This window comes from Mytilus edulis, chromosome 4 (genome assembly GCF_963676685.1).
Source record: "Mytilus edulis chromosome 4, xbMytEdul2.2, whole genome shotgun sequence".
Lineage (NCBI taxonomy): Eukaryota > Metazoa > Mollusca > Bivalvia > Mytilida > Mytilidae > Mytilus > Mytilus edulis.
Genome location: NC_092347.1, coordinates 98957409 through 98979483, shown reverse-complemented (window position 1 = coordinate 98979483; position 22075 = coordinate 98957409). Strand labels below are relative to the sequence as shown.

The 22075-nt window shown below is 30.1% G+C and overlaps 2 protein-coding genes and 1 long non-coding RNA gene across 4 annotated transcripts; 1 reads left to right on the top strand and 2 right to left on the bottom strand.

Annotated features, from left to right (window-relative positions):
* Positions 1–350: 350 nt before the first annotated feature.
* LOC139518583 (uncharacterized) lies at positions 351–9586 on the bottom strand. 2 transcript variants are annotated; one of them, XM_071310063.1, is made up of 4 exons: positions 9488–9586; positions 2077–2280; positions 1168–1326; positions 351–452 (listed from the first exon to the last, which is right to left on the bottom strand). In XM_071310063.1, exons 2-4 carry the CDS (start codon positions 2273–2275, stop codon positions 445–447), a joined length of 366 nt encoding a protein of 121 aa, XP_071166164.1. In that variant the 5' UTR covers positions 2276–2280; positions 9488–9586; the 3' UTR covers positions 351–444. The 2 variants fall into 2 exon arrangements, with proteins under 2 accessions (XP_071166164.1, XP_071166163.1); XM_071310062.1 differs by lacking the exon at positions 9488–9586 and adding an exon at positions 2852–2946.
* Positions 9587–12177: 2591 nt separating this feature from the next.
* LOC139518582 (uncharacterized) lies at positions 12178–15946 on the top strand. The gene is made up of 4 exons (XM_071310061.1): positions 12178–12224; positions 13729–13929; positions 14221–14349; positions 15773–15946. The coding sequence occupies exons 2-4, from the start codon at positions 13737–13739 to the stop codon at positions 15778–15780; spliced, it is 330 nt and encodes a 109-aa protein (XP_071166162.1). The 5' UTR covers positions 12178–12224; positions 13729–13736; the 3' UTR covers positions 15781–15946.
* Positions 15947–17597: 1651 nt separating this feature from the next.
* On the bottom strand, positions 17598–22063 carry LOC139518581 (uncharacterized). Its single transcript, XR_011663420.1, has 4 exons — positions 21929–22063; positions 19848–19947; positions 18474–18488; positions 17598–17824 (listed from the first exon to the last, which is right to left on the bottom strand). It is a non-coding gene; the product is annotated as an uncharacterized lncRNA (long non-coding RNA).
* Positions 22064–22075: the final 12 nt, after the last annotated feature.

The following is a 22075-nucleotide window of genomic DNA, read 5'->3' as shown; positions in this document are numbered from 1 at the left end:
TCATTCAAATGAAAGAATTTGCAAGCTGTATAACCAGTTCAATCTAATTTTCTACATACGGAAATGCATATACCATATATGTCGGGAATATTATAGTTGTTTTCCATTCGTTTTATGTGTTTGAGCTTTTGATTACGTCATTTGCACTTTCACACAACAATTTAAATTACAAATTAGTGTTTTTATCATTTTTTAAAGTTTATCTTTTTTTCAAGTTTTAGACTTGTCATGCATGCCATGTTCAGAAGAATATATATATAACTTAGTTAAATGATTAACTTAAAACTCAAAACTCTTGTATTTAGTTACAAAGGAATTTGTGGAACTATGAGAAATAAAAAAGATGCATAATAAGTTCATACATTTTATTCTAAAAAGTAAAAAAATCTACGGATGGTTGATGTCATGTTATGTTGTTACACACTCCTTGTGCCTTCTATCTTCTTAATATCCTGTAAAATAAAAGAAATACTTGTAAATTTTAAGAGAAAAGGAACAAATGTTATAGATTATAAGCACTACTCCGTTTTTTATGTTGTTACTTCATATCTTCCTTATTTTGGTATAAACTATAAATGAAGACGTAAATAAGATGTTTTCTAAAAATATCCATTTGGTGATAATATAACTATTGCTGTACCTGAAAAATTACCTACTGTTAGATTGATTTGAATTACATAGATCATCATCATTTTTATAGTAAATAAGATGTATATCTCAAAAAACATAATGATAACAACCAATTAGTATAAAAGCTCGAATGGTAAATATACTGTATCATACAGATATACACAGAGTAAGAGAATAACAATCAAAACAAGGAGTAAACAACCAAGGGACATTTACATCAACAGTTATAAAAAATGAATAAGAAACAACACGAACTCCACTAAAACCCGGGAGTGAAATCAGGTGCTCCGTATACGGCACCCGCCGTGTTATTTCTTAGTTCAGTTCGGTAATGTTGGAAGGTTATTATGACTGAGGAAGAATATCAGATATGATTTCTGACATACTTTTGTCATAATGGCCATTCAGCTCATGATGGCGACCGTAAATATTCTTGAGTGATGACCTTAATTTGATTGATTCATATATCTTACTCTTCATTAATAGATATACGAGAGCTGCTGATAATATTTAATCTTATGTATAATAGAAACCTACCTCTCAGACTCAGTCCTGAGTTTGATCTCCATCCTGAATTAGATCTCCATCCTAAATTAGATCTCCTTCCTGAATTAATTCCCCATCGGTCAAAACGTCCTAATCCACTGTCCAAATGACTGCTTCTGTACGGATCATATGTAGCTGCTCTTTTGTGTCCTAAAGAAGTTATTTCTATTGTTATATCTATTCAGCATTAGTACAAATATTAATTCAGATGATACGATATATTGGTGCTTTAAGAATACATGTAAATATATAGTATGTAGACCTATCATTGCACCTCATCCTATAATAATTTGTTTCAGAATTGTTTGCATTTAAATCAAAGTAAATTTGGAATAAAGAAACGATAGTTTTGTGACGTCCACAAAAAGTCAACTTTTTAAAATGAGTAATTTAGATATGTTGCATGCATCTATTGATAAAAAACACAATAATAGTGAATATGAACTAATGTCAAATTTGTTCTAAACATGCAAAATGAGAAAACAAAACATTAGTTATTTTATTTTTTTGTTCTGCAGAATAAAAGCTTGGATGCAATTTGTGTAGTCCTATTGATAGAGACATTTATCGTTTGGAGTCAAATCGGTTTTTTTGTGATTCAAATCGGTTCAAGATGAAATGTGTAGACATTTATTGTTAAAAGAATATATCTTTAAAATAAATACAGAATGGGTGCAATTTGGGTAGCCTAATGTTCTATAAAAATGAACACTTTTTGAAGGAAATACTCTATATAATACAGTCTCATATTAATTCTTTTGTCGGTAAAAATACGTCATTTGAAAAATATGAACGTAGATTATATTGTAAATATGAAACACTTATGGCAGTTTATAAAGAATAACAATGGATATATGTGAATCTCTATCTATAACAATTGATAAAGTTCATATAACTTACTTCGATATCCGCCATTTAAACCTCCTGACAGACGTCCACTATTCCAACCACTATTCCATCCATTATTAAGCTGTCTACTATTCCATCTACTTCCCAAAACTCTTGATCCCTGTGAACCCCATGATCGTTGATTATAACTGTTAGCAGTGGCTAAAGTAACCAGCACAGCAAGCACGACAACAAAAGCTAAGGTATTCATGGTTTCTGAAAAAAAGATAAATTGTATCAAAATTAGTATATCAAATGTATTTTGATTAAAACTACAACATATGTATTTACGCTACAACAGGGAAAATTGAAATCATTAAAAAAATCAAAATACAAATGAAAAGTGTGCATTGCTAATAACATGATACAACAAAACACGTTTGTCTGATTCATTTATTATTCGAAAAGGTAAATTAAATTTAGTATACACACTTATCGTTTTCTCTTCTTTATGTTCCTTCGACTCTTTTAACAAAACTTTCGATTTAAATCATCGTAAGTTATATAATGATAAATGTATGACTTACAAGTATTTTTACAATTAATGTTTTTTTTCAAATGAGCTGTTATATTGTTATAAGACTATGAAAAAGAAAACACTATACAACAAAGCAATGCTTTTTCGAGGGATGTTTTTAAAAATTTAAAATATGCATCTGGAAAGTTTGTTTTGAAACACTAGTAATTCCAGGATTATTTTGTCTATAGAAAAATAATGATAGAATTGAAAAGCTAGAATGATAAACATTTGCCAAATTGATATAAAAAAATAAAGTAAATCAATCACCTGTGTTTTCTTTTCTTGAGAGTATTTGATGAGTGAGACAAGATGTGATAGAGAACACTGAGATAGCATTCCGCTTTTATACATACTTTTATAAGGAAATACTTCTAAATAGGGAAATTTTTAAAACCCAAACCACACAAGTAAACTACGTAGGTTTATAAACAGTTATATGTTGTAAAGGTTAGCACTTTGACCAAGATGTCAATGTCATTGGCTAGTAGATCTTATGTCTTTTATGTTAAGTTTATGAGCACATCTGTCATATACAAATTACATATCAATCATTATGCATTCAGTTTTACTATAATAGTAAAGTATACACAGTTAAATTTTAAAGATCAGTATAAGAAATATAGATGTTTTACTTTATTCCTGTTACTTTTTCACTGTCTAATATTACCAAAATTTATCAACAAAAAAATCGAAAGAATACGTTCATATTTATACTTTGGGTTTTGTTAAACTGTAATAAAACTTAACACACATTTTTCACGCCGCTTGTACTATTTCTTGCTAATGCAATGCTCTAAATTTGGCTATTTAAAACTAAAATGCATTTTTGTGAATAAAAATCAAAAATTCTAGAGGTTGGAAAATATTTTTTTTTTGGATACCTGGTTATTTATGATTATCTGTAAACGTGTGTCTTTAATTTGTTTACGAGTCTAATCCAACATGCAATAAATACTCTAAAATGAATATACATGGTCAGAAATTTGAATAGTAGATCTAAGCAGCAATAGAACAATTGAAAGAGTCATCATTAATGATCAAATCTACTCCTCTGAGTTTATAAAGCAGAGAACTCTGAAAATAGGAATCAATTTATTTATTTTCAAATTTGGGAAGTTTCCTGTCACTGAAACGACTGACGACAAACGACTGATATGGACACCAAAACAATTATTAAAATTGTGAATAAACACAACCATGGCATAAACCAGAAGAAAGTAGAATCACAGCATCTTATTTTTTTAACTTAAGTATAGTTTATAGTGTTTATAACTATCTAACAATTTTACTTCAGTTTTAGTGCTTTCTTTTATGTCTCATTATAAGGCATTATGAGCACGTTGATTTTTTACAGAACTGTGTTCTATCAAGGTGTTTATATTACTTGTATGGTTTTATGATGAATTATTCCTTGTGAATATGTTCAATTATTCAAAGTAAAACTGTCTTGATTATAAAAAAAAACCTTTTTTGAGAAAAAAATCTATGTTTCATTCTTTTTTATTTGCTTCAGTGATAATGGACGTCATACTCATCTCCGAAATATATAAAATGACCCAGAATCAAAACCCAGTTATGTACAAATAAACACTTAAACATGAGCTCTGTAGAGCTCTTATTCGATTTGTTACAAAAAACATAAAAAAAAAATTATAAAAAAAGATGCGGTATGCTTCCCACTGAGACAACTCCCCACAAGAGACCAAATGATACAAAAAATTAACAACGGTATGGCCTGCAACAATGAGCAAAAGCAATATCGCATAGTCAGCAATAAAAGTCATCAAAATGATAATGTAAAACAATTCAACTGAGAAAAATAACGGCCTAATTTATGTACCAAAAATGAACGAAAAACATATAAATAACACGCAAGCATAATATGATAAAAAAGAAAAGAAATTAGAAAAAGCATAGTTTGCTTTAACTGGCACAAAAACCAAAGCTATAACAAATAAATAAAACAAAAGCAAACGATAAACACTGAGGGCTAGAAAAAATCGGCTGTAAGACAGCGAGGTTAATGTCTACATGAGCTACAGGAACAGTTTTTTTAGGAACACCATGTGGAAATATAACGTTTGCACTGTTCTAAAGTTGAGAGGCTTTGTGCATGGTTAGGCAGGGAGTTTCACAACTTTGCTGCCTCAAAGCTTAATCTCATTCCTTCACCATCCTTACCAATTTGTTAAATAACCTCAAAATGTGGTGCACACTTTAAAATTACAAGTTTTCAGTTATTCAGCAGCGCATCACATTTGTTAATGTTATTTCTTCATAGACAGAAAAATATGACAGTCATTTTCAAGATCAATTACAAGGAATAAGTAGTCGTCTTTTCTCGCAGAATAGTATATCAAACAAACAAAGGACAAAATAAAATTAAACCAAAAAATACAGTCTATCGATTGTTGTCTGAATTTTTTTTATGCAAATGAAATATGAAAAAGAAGTTCATCATTTCATTTATAAAAAATACCGCATATCAATCATTATAATTACTAAGGTTCGTCAAAGATTTAATTTGTAACTAGCACTGGACTTCGTTTGTTTAAAATTTTCATATACTAGTGGCAAACTTACGCTATTGTTAGCCGGCGATATGAAAAATCTTTTAACTTTCTCTTCATGCACATAATTCATATTGATCTCTGCGCACGCAGCATTGACTCATGCGGCTATTATGATATTTGTTTGAGCTGTACAATTAGTTGGGATGCTCACAAGCTTTTTTTCAAAATAGAAATAAGAAAAACTCAAAATAGTCAGTACACGTTTATACACGTTAACTGTAACTGTTTGTGTTTGGTATATAAAAGCTGTATACTAACCCGTACAATTGGCAATTTATTCATGTGTAGTATTTTTCCTTAATGTTGAAAACAAATGAATTTTTGCTTCTTTTAAATGTTATGTTTGAGGTTACTAATTAGTAATTTATAGTAAGTTGAGCAATTTATTTCGAAATGATGTTGTTATCGCATAATATCATTAGCAAAGACATAGTTTTGCGACCCAATACCCAAACTATTATTCTTAACAAAAATCGCACACAGGTAAACAATTAAAACTGTCCTGAATTCAAGATATGATTTTATTTTTTGTGTTAACCGCAAAAATTATTTTATTGTCCCAGTGATATTAATGTTATAAAGAATGACAAAATACATGAATGGATATAACTTATTATTAGTATACACTAAATAAATGTACTGTGGGAAAATACGTCATAGCAAACTTTCTTAATAGCTATGACAAAAGTGGGTGACGTTTGACACATTTTTGTTTTATGTTACCTTGTATTGATTATTAATTATTTTAAAAGATCAAATCGAATATGAGCCTTTAACTCTTGGACCTGTATTTGAAAGATACAAATCTAATGTTTAACGTGAAACAAGAATTATGCTTGTAGGTTTGATATAAAGCATTTTTTGAGAGTTTAGATAACAAGCAAATATTATGTTGATATTCGGGAAAACACGAAACTAAGGTTGCTACAGTGACAAAACTAAGTCGGTGACCCCCAATTTTTTTCATCATATTTTGTTCCTCAAATCATGCAACACCTTCACACAAAATTTTAAGGAAAAATCACTTATAGAAATGAATAGGCTGTTTGGTCTTTAAACGTATAGATATATTATACACTTTTGATATAGCTGTAAACGTCACAAAAGATTTGTCTTTGTGACATGAACATGCTATTCCATCAATTACCTGCATTATTGATACATGTTAGAAAGCCACTTGTAAATGTTCATCTTATAGACATTTTTTTTAAATTGTATTACAAAAGCGTGGATAAGTGTTGACGGGTTTTATTATACAATAATAGAATGACAATAATATCAATGTTAGTTCATTGTTTTTGTTTATACATGTTCATGATGTTATATGGCTCAATTTTTGTTAAATTCTATACTATTTTATTATTTTTTTAAATAGTGACAGTTTGTTTATTCTTATTTTATTCATCCATTAACTTTGTTATTATTATGTATATTTCAAGTTTAATATTAATGATCGGTAAAAATTGTCATATGAAGTTGAGCATTATTGTCTTTTTTTGATATGTTACAAATAAACTCTTTAATTTTGTTAATTACCAATGAGGGTATAAATATGTAAATCAAACTGTATATTACTTATGGCTTATTCATAGTTTAATTTATTAGACATTTTATAATTCAGGGCCCAGTTTCACGAAGCTGTCTTAGGACTAAGACATGTCTTAGGATGGTCTTCCGACATATCTTAGTCCTAAGTGGGTTTCACAAAGCGGTCCTAAATTAGGACATCTCTTAAAGTTGGTCATAAAGTTAGGACAACGCGAGAGGTGTCTTATGATGGTCTTAGGATAGTTATACGTGTATTTATATAAATTACACTAATTTTTTATATTAATTTAAAAAAAAAAAATATCTTATTATTATCTAATTATCTATTCTCATGTTCCTGCTTAAAACATATATATACACTGACGGATTATCAGGATTTGTCAACAATGAAAATTCGATGTATTGATATAAAAATTGCACGATTTTATCTCTTAACCTTTTATAACCAATAAAGTCGAAATTGAATTCAACTCACTTGTACCAAAACAATGTCATAATTTTATATTCTTTTTTCTTAATTTTGCATTGAAAATTTCATATTTATATTGATGTATTGTTTAAAGATAATTTATATATAAATTACTTTTATTTTTTTTTATATTTATTTTGTACATTATGTCATTATATTAATCAATACGTTTAGAATAATTTATGGTAAGACATACTACATTTACATGATTTTTTTCCGTAGATCATATTTATATTTGAAAATTTAAAGAACTTGCGACAGGTTTAGGATGTCTTAGCTAAGATGATCCCAAGACAGCTTCGAGACGAGGTCTGAGATATGTCCTAGGATAGTCATAAGAGGATCATAAGACATGTCCTAAGATATTAGGATAGCTTCGTGAAACCGTCCCCTGGCGTCCTAGTTAGCGTTACGCCCATGTGAAATATTAACCAATCGCTGAGCATTTTTTTTCATAACGTAATATACAAAAAGTCGTTACATTAACACTGACGATCACCGGCATATATTTCTTCAGATATTTTTTTTTTTAATACTTTGCCAAAATAAAGAATTTTTAAATCTTTTTTCAAAAATATGATAAAAAGTAGTGTCCCGTGCTATATTTGACGCTACAAATCGTGCATTATTACTCAAATTGGTATATACTGATCACAAAAAAGCACGTTTTTGTGAAGACATAGAAATCTATGAAATAAAATTTTGAAATATGCTTTTAGAAAATAAAGATAAAAAAAAAATGGTGTAACCGAAGTCACTTCCTTGCTACAAGTTAACAATGAATATAAGTTATTTAATTAGATTTATTTTGTATATGATTATATATTTGATGTCAAAGAATTCTTAAAATTTATGGGTATATACATACTGTGTATGTTTTTCCTATGTCGTATTAGCATAAAAACAATAGTATAACAATGCCATGAATGTCATTTCATTCGCTTATTTCTTGCAAAAATGTATGAATACACTGTAGTTTGAACACCAAAAAGATCAATAAAAATAAAAAATAAAAAACGTATTATACCCCTATCATTCTAGTTTACATTTTTTACTAAAAGAGTTATCTCCTCTTACGGTAGATTCATGGTATACCGCCATATTGGATTGGACTATCGCAGTACACAGTCAAATTTGTAGACAGAGGTGCACTTTTATTGATTAGATTGTTTATATAAAGAAAACTTGCTGATTATTGCATTATCTTAAATATTTAAACAAATATCAAACATTTGAGTTTTTAAATCATATTTTTTCAACTGAGCCATTTAAGGGAAGATAACTGTTATAGTAAAAAATTCTACTGGTCTGTATTAGTTTTCTGGTTTGAATTGTTTTACATTGTCTTATCGGGGCCTTTTATAGCTGACTATGCGGTATGGGATTTGCTCATTGTTGAAGGCTGTACGATGACCTATAGTTGTTAATGTCTGTGTCATTTTGGTCTCTTGTGGACAGTTGTCTCATTGGCAATCAAAGCACTTTTTTTTTTTACATGATAGGGAAACTTTTAATTTTTACTTGTAGCAAGAAAACTAGATCGGTGACACCATTTTTTTTTATCTTCTGAAAAAACATTATAAACCTACCTTCTCACAATTTATTTAATTCTATCCCAGAGATTTCATTTTATGCACAAAAATATGTTTTTTTATTATATTTTTGAAAAGAGAAAAGCAAAATCTTCATTTAAGCAAAGTATAAAAAAAATCTATCTCGGGAAACTCTTACCTATGATCAACCTTAAATGGTCAAATTGAAAAATTAATTTTAAAAACACAAGTATTTGGTTTTGTTGAAATATTTTGGATATAGCAATGTTCCACCTATTTTTCTTTATACAAATAAATAGTCTTAGTCAACTTTTTGGGATTCGAGCGTCACTGATGAGTCTTTTGTAGACGAAACGCGCGTCTGACGTATATATAAAATTTAGTCCTGGTATCTTTGATGAGTTTTTTTTTTCTTACACATTAATTACAACTTTCTCCAAATTTGTTGATTTAGACAAAAACTAGACCTATTGTGTACTCATGTACTAACATTGTACAATCAAAATTGGCGGTATAAAGTGAATCTACATTAATTAACGTGGAATTTAATTATCTATTTTTTATTGACCAATTATAAATGTTATTATGGTCAATATCGTATAAACAAAACACATAAGTTTGTCTAAAATAAACATATCTGTATCATCTGTTACAACGCAACAATTTTATATTACTTTTAGAAAGGATATATATAGGTCTTTAGTCCAATGCTGTACTGAGTTCTTTTCAGTGAGTTATTTTCTGAATAAACCTTTCTTACATTTCACGAGAATTATACCCTGATAGCAGTAATATCCTTGTTTACAATTCGACTCTGTGTGTTGCGTACGGCACTGAATCTCAAAGAATTGATAATTTCGTTTTGAAGAACTTCCGTGTAGTATATGTGTCACACCACCACTACATTATTGGCTCCTTTGTTTGCCGGTACGCTATGCGAGTACTTTGAGTTTATTTTTTATTCTACATACAAACGGGAATATCATGGACCCTATTATTACTTTCATAATAGTTTTCAAAATGAGATATACGAATCAGATATATGGTTATATAATCTGTGAAGACAACTTAAAATTTTATATTAAGAGAGGATATATAGGTGTAAGTATGTTGTCCAATCGAATTTCGGATAGTTGTTCTTGAAAATCGAGTATTTGATCTCTTGTGATCCTTCTTGTTTTTCGTAGAAATCCAACTTATTATATAAATTATAAATGGCTTACAGTAACACATCTTAAAAATCAACACGATACCAACTTAGAAATGAGCGGACTTCTCTGAATTTGTTTTTGCGACTTTGTTATATATTTCTTATTCTATTATTGTTAATTTTAATGGATATTCAAACAATTAAACGAGTGTAGCTCTTAAGATTTGAAATGAACATCACGACAATTATACAATGATAGCGTTCTATTTCTTAAAGTAACGTTTCATGTATGTTCTACTGTACAATTTCTGTTTGATCGGTATGTAATTGTAATACACATTAAAACCCTGTTCCTTTACATAATTTAGGCAGAAGTTCACGTTGTGCATCTTAGTCTTGAATAATAAAAAAACGATGTAAACAATTTTCGCAAATGCGACACCAATTAAATAACTCTGAAGTTTCAAGGATGGTTATGAATTACTTTCTTAAAGATTCAAATTATCGAGTTGATGTATAATACATTTCACCCAGATTACAACAAAATGTCAGGGACATAATGTTTATTTCTAAAGTTTGCAAATGTCTTCTTCCGAAGAAGGTTTTACCAAAAAGTATTTCAGTATAGTTGTCATTTGATTCAGGTTCTTTCTCTGTAAACACACGATGTAATTTCTCAAATCAGTTTTATTCAGTTTCACTCGTTTTTTAATTCACATCGCGTTAAGCCATGATTTTTGTTAATATTCCTCGAATGTTCGGGTGTTGAGTATCAGGCATATTACATTTCATTAGATTAAACTATTCATACAATTATTTTCTATTATCGACGGTTTATAGATAGACAACTTTTAAAAAACCAAAAAAAGCTGTGCCTTTCCAAAATAGTGTCTTATCGGGGCCTATTATAGCTGACTATGCGATATGGGCTTGGCTCATTGTTGAAGGCCGTACGGTGACCAATAGTTGTTAATGTCTGTGTCATTTTGGTCTTTTGTGGATAGTTGTCTCATTGACAATCATACCACTTCTTCTTTTTTATATTAAACATGTGATGCCACCGGGTCAATCAGTGCACCACATTTTTTATGTTATTTCATTATAGAAAAACAAAATATTACAGTCAATCTTTGAATCAGCTACACAGAATAATTTATCATCTTTTCAAGCAAAATAGTACAATCAAACAAACAAACAACAATGGTCCAAACAAAACAGAATAACATATAGCCACCGACTGTTGTCTGAATAATGTTTATGCAAATCAAATATTAAAACGAATTCCACATTTCATTTTTGTTACTATAGCATTGCACGCTTAAATGCATTAAATGAACTTTTGAAATCTTGCAACTTTCTCTTCCGTCTCGTTCTTCATTCACATAATGTTTAACTTGCTGATCTCAGCGCAAGGAACATTGATTATTTTGGTTATTAAAATAATTGTTTGAACTGTAGGAAAAATAAACGATAAGAGATTAGGTACTTGCATTTTTTTTTCAATTTTAACTGCTACTTTCTAGTAATTTGTATAACTCGTTCACTTAATTAGCCGATCACTAAGCTAACTCACTGGTCTACACAAATGTGTTGCTTGCTTTAAAGTGTTCTTTTTGATGAATCTACGAAATAATGTATTGTAAAAGCAAATAATTTCTACGGTTTTGTTATTGCCAGTTTTCATTCAGCAAAGACAGAATAGTCGCTACATAATTCCCAATTATAATCATAGTAGCATTGCGACCTAATTCACAAACAATTATACAATTAGTCTGAAGACAAATCGCACATAGATAAACAAATAAAACTGTCCTTACTTCAAGATATGATTTCATTATTCATGTTAACCGCCAACAATTGTTTTATTGCCCCAGTGACATTTATGTTAACCGCCAACAATTGTTTTATTGCCCCAGTGACATTTATGTTAACCGCCAACAATTGTTTTATTGCCCCAGTGACATTTATGTTAACCGCCAACAATTGTTTTATTGCCCCAGTGACATTTATGTTAACCGCCAACAATTGTTTTATTGCCCCAGTGACATTTATGTTAACCGCCAACAATTGTTTTATTGCCCCAGTGACATGTATGTCATACAGAATGACAAAATACATGAATGGAAATAAATTATTAATAGGATACACACAAAAAAAATGTATTGTGGGGAAAATACGTCATAGCAAACTTTCTTAATAGATGTGACAAAAAGTGTGACGTTTGACACATTTTCACATTTCTTTCATTTCCTCGTGAAAATTACTATATATATATTGAAATAATTTCCCAAGATTAAATCAAATTTTCCTTACCAAGTCTCAACACAAACGTCAAGTCAAATTCAAGGTAAATTTCTATCCATCAGTTGAAATCTGTAGTCAGTATTCAAGTATTTTATATTTAAGGAGGCTCGAGGGTATAAAAATTTCAGAGAAAAATTAAACATTTGTTTTTCATTACAAATTTTATTTATTACCTTTTGTAGTTGTTACTTTATCATATGGTACAAAAATCATTCAAAACAATCAATTCGTGTTGGCCCCAGATGACTTTAAAAATGTATACATCATTGAAAAAGTTCCAAATTATCTCCCTTTGGTGGAAAAATGCCATATTTTGGCTCTAAAATTGAAATATCTTTTTCAACTCATCGGTGACCTATCTTTTTTAATATAATTTCCATATAAGCTGTACTTAAACTAAATTATTGTAAAATTTTAGCGATTTCTGTAATAAATTTCTTTTTTTTCTTTCGATATTACCTTTATTTCTCCTATTACTTCAACAGAAAAAAACCGCCTTTACACAAATGTATGCTTCTTTCGAAGGAAGATTGTGAGCGCAAATGAACGGTGACCCTACTTTTTTATTTTATTTTTCTATTAACTATAAGATAAAGTTCATTTATAGAAAAATATAGAGAAATCCTATATAAATGATTTAGACCCGCGAACCCCCTTAAACAGGGCAACCAAGGTATTAAACATGTGTGAATGTCATTGTTGGTGTTAAATCTTAAAATCCACTTGCTCGAGTGCAGATATTCTTTGGTACATGAATATCAAAATTACCTTTCATTTTTTTATAGATGTATTACACATGAGTTGATTACTTACAATCCTTACTATTTTCAGCAGTAAAATATGTGTTGCTATAGAACCTGTTTATTTAACAACAAAGTATAAAATTATGTATTCAGTGAATGTATTCAGTGATCAAATACTTCAAATACTGTTGTTTTGCATCATTTTAAACGAAGATTTCATTAATTCATGATTTCAGATAAATCACCCTCTGCATGATTCTTAGGTGGACTCTTCCATTACATTTCGCATCATATCAAAATAATTCAAATCATCATATATTTTACTGAAAGACTCATTTTAGCAGGTGCCCGTTACAAATAGATAATCCTAAACGTATGAAAACAGACATTCGGACATCCAACGCGGTCTTCTTTTAAACTGAGTTTAACTATACGAATGTGTTTCTTTATTCTACATCGGCTAGATGTATAATGCGAGAGTTGAGATCTCACAAAACATGTTTAACCCCGCCGCATTTTTGCGCCTGCCTCACATCAGGAGCCTCTGGCCTTTGTTAGTCTTAAATGGTGTTTTTTTTAATTTTATTTCATTTGTGTGTTTTAGAGTTTAGTGGGACCGTCCATTTTCATTGAACTAGTACACAATTTTTATTTAGAGGCCATCTGACGACCACCTCTGGGTGCGGAATTTTCTCGCTACGTAGAAGACCGACTGGTGAGCTTCAGCTGCCTTTTGGTCGGGTTGTTGTCTTATGACATATTTCCCATTCCATTCTCACTTTTAGTTTATACTTTCTTTTATAGATAGAAAAATGAATACCCAAGCATTGGTTGTCGCCCTTGTTGTTATGGTTACAGTGGCATCTGGATTCGATTACCATAGCTATAATAATTACAATAACTACCCATCAACATACGGTAACGCATGGGACATACTTGGTTCAGTAGATGGACGTCTTGGAGGAAGATGGAACTCCGGACATGGACTTAGTCACAGGAGATACAGTAAGTGGCCTTCTGTCTTAGAGACTTCAAACACGTTACTATATCACATATTCACAAAATATAGAAGCATAATAAAATAAGAACCTTTTTTTTAATTTTTTGTGTTAAATATAGAAATTCCAAATACACAAAATGTATTTTTGTTACTTTTGATTCCTTTTTTTCCCCATTAAACTTGCATAGTATTCCTATTATATCTTTGTTATTTCATAACATATGAAGTAAGTTATAAGCTTAAAAACATATCATAATTTAGACTTCTTTTCCACAATAAAACATTGACTATTCCAGGACGTGCAGCATTAGGATACAACACACATAACAGTTACCATAGTAACAGCTGGGGCAGAACAAACCAGAGATTGGGCAGATTGGGTGGATCATGGAGACGTCATAACTCTGGCTATAGCACATGGAATGGTAAGTTATATTCTTATACTAAGGGGTTTCGCTAGCTATAAAATGCTTGCTATAAAAGCAGTTTTAATCCACCATTTTCTACATTTATAAGGAAATACCTGTACCCATTCAGAAATACGACAGTAGTTCGCCATTCTTTTGATGTGTTTGAGCATTAGATTTCGCCATTTATTAAGGGACTTTTAATTATGAATTTTCTTGGATTTCTATATTTTGTTACTTTCACTGTTTTGTGAATAAAAGTAAGGAGTTGTGGTATTATTGCCAATGAGACAACTTTACGCTATCGTTCGAATTACAAAGAAAAAACAACAACAGGTCATCGTACTGCGTCAACAATGATATTTACTTAATCATACAGCACAAATTGTAAGTGTTTCATCCCTTAACAGTCAAACATATAATTAACTAGTTGGTCAAGTAAGTGTTTGCAGTGTTTGGTTAAAAATACAGGAACAGAAAAGTAAGTTTAATAGCATACACTGAATTGATAATATGTTTCATTTCTTGATAATTTGCATTAATATATTTTCATTTGATTATAACATTTATTTTGTTGTAAATTGATGACAGTTAGATGCCATGTAAAATAGCAATCAGGTTGATTAGTTCAAACGTTATGTAAGCGAATATTTTATTGGTTTGAATAACCATAAAATTAAAAGTATTTGTTTATCCTTACGTTAGGCTGTAAACATTTGGTTCTTGAATTTAGAAAAAAATATGTAAAGTCATAGTACTAAAAATACAAAGAAATCGTGGTTTTACAGTCTAGAAACACAAAGAAAAACGTTAAAATGACACCATAACAAAAAGGTTAACAACAAACTCCATATTTTGACGGTTAAACAAAGGGCGATAACCACAGTTGACATAAATATGCAACTTCCGAAGAAAGGTTGTCGGCTCTCCGAACTTTCCCGAAGTCCTGCGTTTGATTGTCGAGTTTATGAGCTTCGGTCCTTGCTTGGAAGTTGATAAATATGTTCTCAAAGTTAGTATGCATTTACAATTTGCCGGGGGTCGACGTTGATTGAAGGTTAAAAATTTAAATATGATTTATAAGTGGAATACTGTCACTTACCTCCTACAAGTGCATAAAATAAATATAGAATACATTTAAAGCGCATTTAAAATATATCTTAAATACTTCCATTCGTTAGAGATGTGCTGCTTTAATCGCTTAATGTCATCTGAATTCTATGTTCATCGAATGAATAATGCTAAGAAAACGTATGGTAGACACCTTAACATATTCGATTTTTTTGTTGTTCTTCTATTCAAATCTGATTCCATAACTAAGAACTTACAAATACCACTGAAACTAATTGTTAAACTGACTTACATTTGTATATCATTCTAAGTATATTAATTACTTTTAAAAGGGGTGTTACTCATATTATAAGTTTTTTTTTCTTTTCAGGCTACTAAAGATAAGGAGAAATAAAAGGACGAAAATGATTGACAATTAAATCCAGAAGAGTGCAATTTTAGAGTTGGTTTACCTTATACATGTGTTTTTTAATTATATATTGTATGACTATTTGTATTAATTTTGTAAAACGAAATATGAAATAGAATAAAAATATAAAATAAATTTATCGTAACTTAATTTACCGCATAGAATAAATAAGTGGACTATATTGTACCGACTATTATAAATTGTAGGTATATTAAGGTTAGCTGCGGAACCGTAGTTTTTAGGTCCTTATGTTATTTTTTGACGTTTTGCGGACCATAGGGTTATTTTTTGACTATTTGCGGACCATGTTATTTTTTGACTATTTGTGGACCATAGGGTTATTTTTTGACTATTTGCGGACCATGTTATTTTTTGACTATTTGCGGATAGTCATGTTATTTTTTGACTATTTGCGGATAGTCAAAAAAAATAACACAAGGACCTAAGAGCTACGGTTCCGCAGCTAGTATAAGGTGTAAATATTATACTAATATTTCGGAGTCTTGTATTGGTCATATCGGTTTTTAGTCGTTATGTTGCTGTCGTTGACGTTTACACTTACTTTAACTATAAGAATACTGTCTGAATGGTTTCACAAAGAAAATGATAAAATCAGCACGTTTCACTTTATATGGATTGTCATTTCTTTCTTCGGAAGTAGAGCTCAACACTTATAATCTGAACATCCATGAAATATTTGCCACTTCACATTGAGCAAAAACAATCAATCAATCATGATCTGAAAGAAACGTTCTCATATACTCCTTGTTGTTAGTAATATAGTATTCCACCTTCTTTGAAATGCTCGTTGGAATATGAAAAAAATATGTATGTTTTTTCCTGCGTCTGTTGATTTTTTCTATTTTAACTTCACCATGCTCACTATGGTCAAAACAAAAAAATTGAAAGAAAATGATGAATAAGACCTAACTTTAAATCGTGAAGAGCTATATGAGTAAAATGACCATAGAACCAATAGAAATGTATGGATATAAAAACAAATAAGTGGTTTTATTGCTCGCTATGCGCTATGTTCATTGTTGAAGGCCGTACGGTGATCTATAATATTGTTAATTCCTTTGTCTCTCCATTAATGCTGTTGCATTGGCAATCATACAACATCTTTTATCTTTATATAACGAAATAAATCAGACAACACAACGTAAAATTTCAACAAACACATCATATCACGAAGAAATTAAACGAAAACAAACAACAAATACCAGTGTACAATAAGAGTGACCGCGGAATAGAAATATAGTTCCATTTGGTCTTCTTAATTTCGACCGGCGCCAAAGCAGGGCATCCATTTCTCTACATAAACAAATGCCTGAACCAAGTCAGGAAAATTATAGTTGTATCCATTCGTTAGATGTGTTTGAGCTTTTGATTTTGCCATTTGATTAGGGAAGTTTTGTTTTGAATTTTCCTCGGAGTTCAGTATTTTTGTGATTTTACTTTTTGTTTGTGTAGGATATATACAGTAATAACTAAACAGCCACATCCAGTCAGATTGTGAACGTTAAATCCGAAGCCTCGTATAGAAAGTGTCTCGCTTTCTGTACGGTACGAACCCTTTCAGAACTCTTTGAAGGATCGGTAAGTACAAATGTACCCATCGCAGGGCTAAGTAACAGTCCCTTTCCAATTTACCAGAGGCATGTGCCGTAGAGGTAAAGGATAAATTATAAAAGCAAAACAAATTACCTCGATATCCTGATAACCTCGAAACAAGTTTTGTACTAAATGGAACATGAAGTCGGAATGGAAGATAAAAACACATACATTTTAGTGATGCAATTTATTACACATATTAAAAAAGTATAAGATATAAAAGAGGTCAGTATGCTGCATTCCATAGGTCGTGAGTCTTTACATAAATGTTTTATCCACGGTATCCGCCTCCCCATCCTCCTCTTCTGAATCCACCTCCCCAACCTCCTCGTCGTCCGAATCCACCTCCAAAACCTCCTCTAAATCCACCTCCCCATCCACCTCTTCCACCCCAAAATGCTACAAAGAAAAACCAAAACCTACAATGTGTATCTGAACGTTTGACATAAACATGTTATTTCAATAAATTGCGGATGTTGAAAAATCACATAAGACGTGGTCCTTGATTACTTGCTTCTTTTGATTGTCTTAGTTCGATCTATACTTATCCACTTTTTATACATTGTGACTTTGATGATGTTTGTCTCATTGAAACTCATACTTCGTCTTCTTATTTACATTATCAACAGTACAAGACCTTCCTAGTGTGGCTAGTCAAACGCGTTAAGTACATAGTCGGTAATCAGAATTCTCGTAAGGTACACTATTGTCTACGTCATTTGGTCTCTGATGGAGAGTTGCCACTTGTCTCGTTGGCAATCAAACCCTTTTTCAATTTTCTAGATTTTAAGATCATCAAGATTTATCTTTTTCAACAATTAATGAAAAAAAGTGTGATAACTTGTTCCAAATACATCAAACTTTTTATCTATTTTTCATAATATCTTCAATATCTTATTTGTAGTTAACTATGTTAATACATATCCGGGTCATTCATTGTTTTACTTTATTTGAATTTGTGACTAATTGGTATGGTCATCCGAAAATATATGAGAAAAGAAAGTTTTTCATATAGGCGATAAGTGAACGGGTTACATGATATACTTACCCGCCCTCTTATAACCTGTAAAGAAAGATATAAAACAATATTAACAGCTGATAAAATAAATAAACTTAAAATTTGAGCACTCATAAACATTAATCCATTACAGAAGACATATCATTGAGTCTAACGCACAATGAAAGTATGGTGACCAATACATTAGAATGATACTCTATTGTAATTGTGATTTCTAGCATTTATTAATAGAGTATTATGATAACCATGATAACATTTGCATCTTGCATGACAATCACACATTGCATAACCATTGAGAACATAGGAATTTAATATCAAGGCATTTAATAATTCAAACATTTTGATTCACACGTCACAAGTCACTATCTCATTAAAAAAGAACTGCAACTAAGAAATATACTTAATATATACAGAATCAAAATTAAACTGAAAATGGCGGAATCTATGTTTACTTTTCTTATCCCTACCATAGTTTTCAACACGTGTGTTTTGCCGCCAAACATGCGAAGATTTATTGTCCTATCCATATACAAGAAAGATCGATCGCGATATCGATTGATCTTAGCGTATTATTACACTCGAAGAAAGATCGATCGCGATTGATCTAAGCGTATTATTACACTCGAAGAAAGATCGATCGCGATTGATCTAAGCGTATTTTTACACTCGAAAAAAGATCGATCGCGACTGATCTAAGCGTAGTATTACACTCGAAGAAAGATCGATCGCCATTCATCTAAGCGTATTATTACACTCGAAGAAAGATCGATTCAAATAGGATAAAAATCATTTTAGCCCCACCTCTTGAGTAAATCCGATTGAAGATCGATCTTTCCCGTTTACATTAGAATAAAGATTGATCTTTTAAGATCGATCTACGGAAATATCTATCTTTTACTAGCATGACTAGTGCAAACTGGGACTAAGATTGAAAATATTCCCTTTTGTTATTATTTGTTTTCATTTTAAGTGAATTTATGTTCCTTCATGTTATGTATGGTTAATGTCAATCACAGAAATCACAATGTCTCCCTCCGTTAACAAGTAAACAACCATACTTTTATTACGTAACGGATTTAATGCATTATCTTTTATTTAATGACGAGTTTGCAATTCAATTCAATTCAATTCTTTATCAACCAAATGGTTTACAACATATAGGTACATGTATAATCAATATATATACTAAATATAGATTACAGAAATACACGATGATGACAAAACAATTGGTAGAACTATATATATAAAAAAGATCTTAATGAATAAATATATATATAAATCTAACTCTAACACTGTTGGGTGTAATTTTCAGACTTATATATATCATATATTATGTTTCTGTTTTAAACGGGACGGAAAATAAACAAATATACTAAAAGTGTTGATATATTTTATATTACTTACGTCCACTTTCCTCCATTGCACTAACACTGAAACTTGCCAGGGCAACCATCAGGATCACACACATAGCAAATAATTTCATTCTGGGAAGTTTATAATTATTCTGCAAAAAACATTCAAAAATTTAAAAAAAAATATATCAACGTCCAAATTTGTTATTTTTTCTATTATTTTTTTTTTTGTGGTGTTGGTAGTAGTTTGTGTTATTTATGATTTTCTTTTTTTTTTTTGCCTTTTTCACCCTGTATTCTTCATAATATTTTCTGTTTAAGATATCATTAAAAAAAATCACAGTATTAACAATTATTTCTGTATAAAAGACACTTCTAGTGGCCTCACGAAAAAGGTAGTTTATTAGTGAACAAATTGTGTATGATTTTATTCGTATATCACGTTTATTCCTTAAAATATTGGAAATCAATTCTACTCTAATATTTCTATTAATGTGTACAAAGGATTTTTACACAGTCAAATTAAAAAAATTAAAATGATAAGTTGCATTTTTTTTTACATGATACTTGTTAATATAAATGTTTATATAAAATTTTTAATGCATAGTCTACTTTATTTTTATAAGGGGATTTTTTTTCTCATGAAACGCCCATTGCTATCTCTTAAATGTTATGTTAAATGTAAAAAAAAAAATAGTAAACAAATATTAAATATCGCCTACAATAATTGCAAAACTCTCAGGTATATTTATGATATAAGCAAATAAGCAAAACGGTTTATGTTTTTTTTACTCTTTTCTGCTCTGAGAAAAACCACTTGAATATTTATTGTTGTTAAAATGTAATGGTACTTTCAATGAGGCGAAGAAAAAATTGGTTAATCAAGCACAAAAAGCATTATACAGCTTGTACAAAAGTATTAGAAATCAAGCCATCCCATTGGATTTACAGCTTAAAATGTTTGATGCCATGGTAGAGCCTATTCTTTTATATGGGTGTGAGATTTGGGGATACGAAAACCTGAAAATTTTAGAACAAATTCACTTAAATTTTTGTAAACGTATTCTAAGAGTAAGATCTTCAACGCCTAACTATATGGTATATGGAGAATTAGGCAGATTTCCATTAGAAATAAAAGTCAAAATAAGAATGACATCATTTTGGAGAAGGATAATGCATGGTGACAAATTAAGTAGTAATATGTATAGATTATTATTAAGTTTAATGCAAAATAGTGGTCAATCATTCAAATGGCTGAACTTTATAGAATCAATATTTAATGATACAGGACTAGGATATGTGTTTGTCAATCAAGATAGTGCTGACTACAAACATCTGATAAAACAGGTTTTACAAGACCAATATATACAAAAATGGCATCAAGATGTCCAATTATCTTCCCGAGGTGTATTTTATTCTAGTTATAAAAACTGTTTTGGATTTGAAAATTATTTAATAAAAATACCGGAAAATGCAAGAATCTGGATGACAAAATTAAGAACGTCTAATATAAAAATTCCCATTGAAACTGGGCGTTGGCACAATATTCCGACGGAGGACAGAAAATGTCACATATGTAAAGAAAGTGTAGGAGACGAATTTCACTATCTTTTTATATGCAAGTCTTCTCAACTGGTTACTTTTAGAGAACAACATATCCCTAGTTATTATACGAAGCATCCAAGTAAACAGAAATTATCTGTAATGTTATCTTACTGTAATGTCAATTTATATAGACAGGTGGCATCTTTTATCAAAAAGCTGAATAACCTATTGTGATATGTATATTAATTTGTCTTATTTTTTTTTATTTTTTTTATTGTTGTTTGTTTTTTTTTTCGTTTTTTTTAGATTATATTGTTTTTTATTATTATTTTTTTTTTAATGTTACCTTTGTATTATAAATCATGTTTACCATTGTATATATATACCTCATGTTACACATTTATGTGTCTGAGCGTTGCTTTACAATAAAATCTTGAAATCTTGAAAATCTTGTTACACATTGCTACAATTTGATTAAAAAAATGCATTCCACAAAAAGTACCGCATATTGAATATGTAATATGTACATGTATTAAATTCAAAACACATATAAAATCGATTGAAAAAAGTCAATATTTTTTAAGTTACCTTAAATGTTAAAGTCTAAGATGTCCTTTCTCTGAACTATACAAGGAATTGCCAGAGATGTCTGATATATATACCAATATGACTAACGATGAGTTACATATTAAGATTTATTTACCCCATTAAGACGATTTTTTTGTATTTACAGTA

Bases quoted from the DNA above. Each gene is read 5' to 3' on its own strand.
- LOC139518583 (XM_071310063.1), bottom strand. From the start codon at position 2,275: ATGAATACCTTAGCTTTTGTTGTCGTGCTTGCTGTGCTGGTTACTTTA. The intron at 1,327-2,076 runs GTAAGTTATATG...TAACTTCTTTAG, and splicing joins TTTAAATGGCGGATATCGAA to GACACAAAAGAGCAGCTACA.
- LOC139518582 (XM_071310061.1), top strand. From the start codon at position 13,737: ATGAATACCCAAGCATTGGTTGTCGCCCTTGTTGTTATGGTTACAGTG. The intron at 13,930-14,220 runs GTAAGTGGCCTT...TGACTATTCCAG, and splicing joins ACTTAGTCACAGGAGATACA to GACGTGCAGCATTAGGATAC.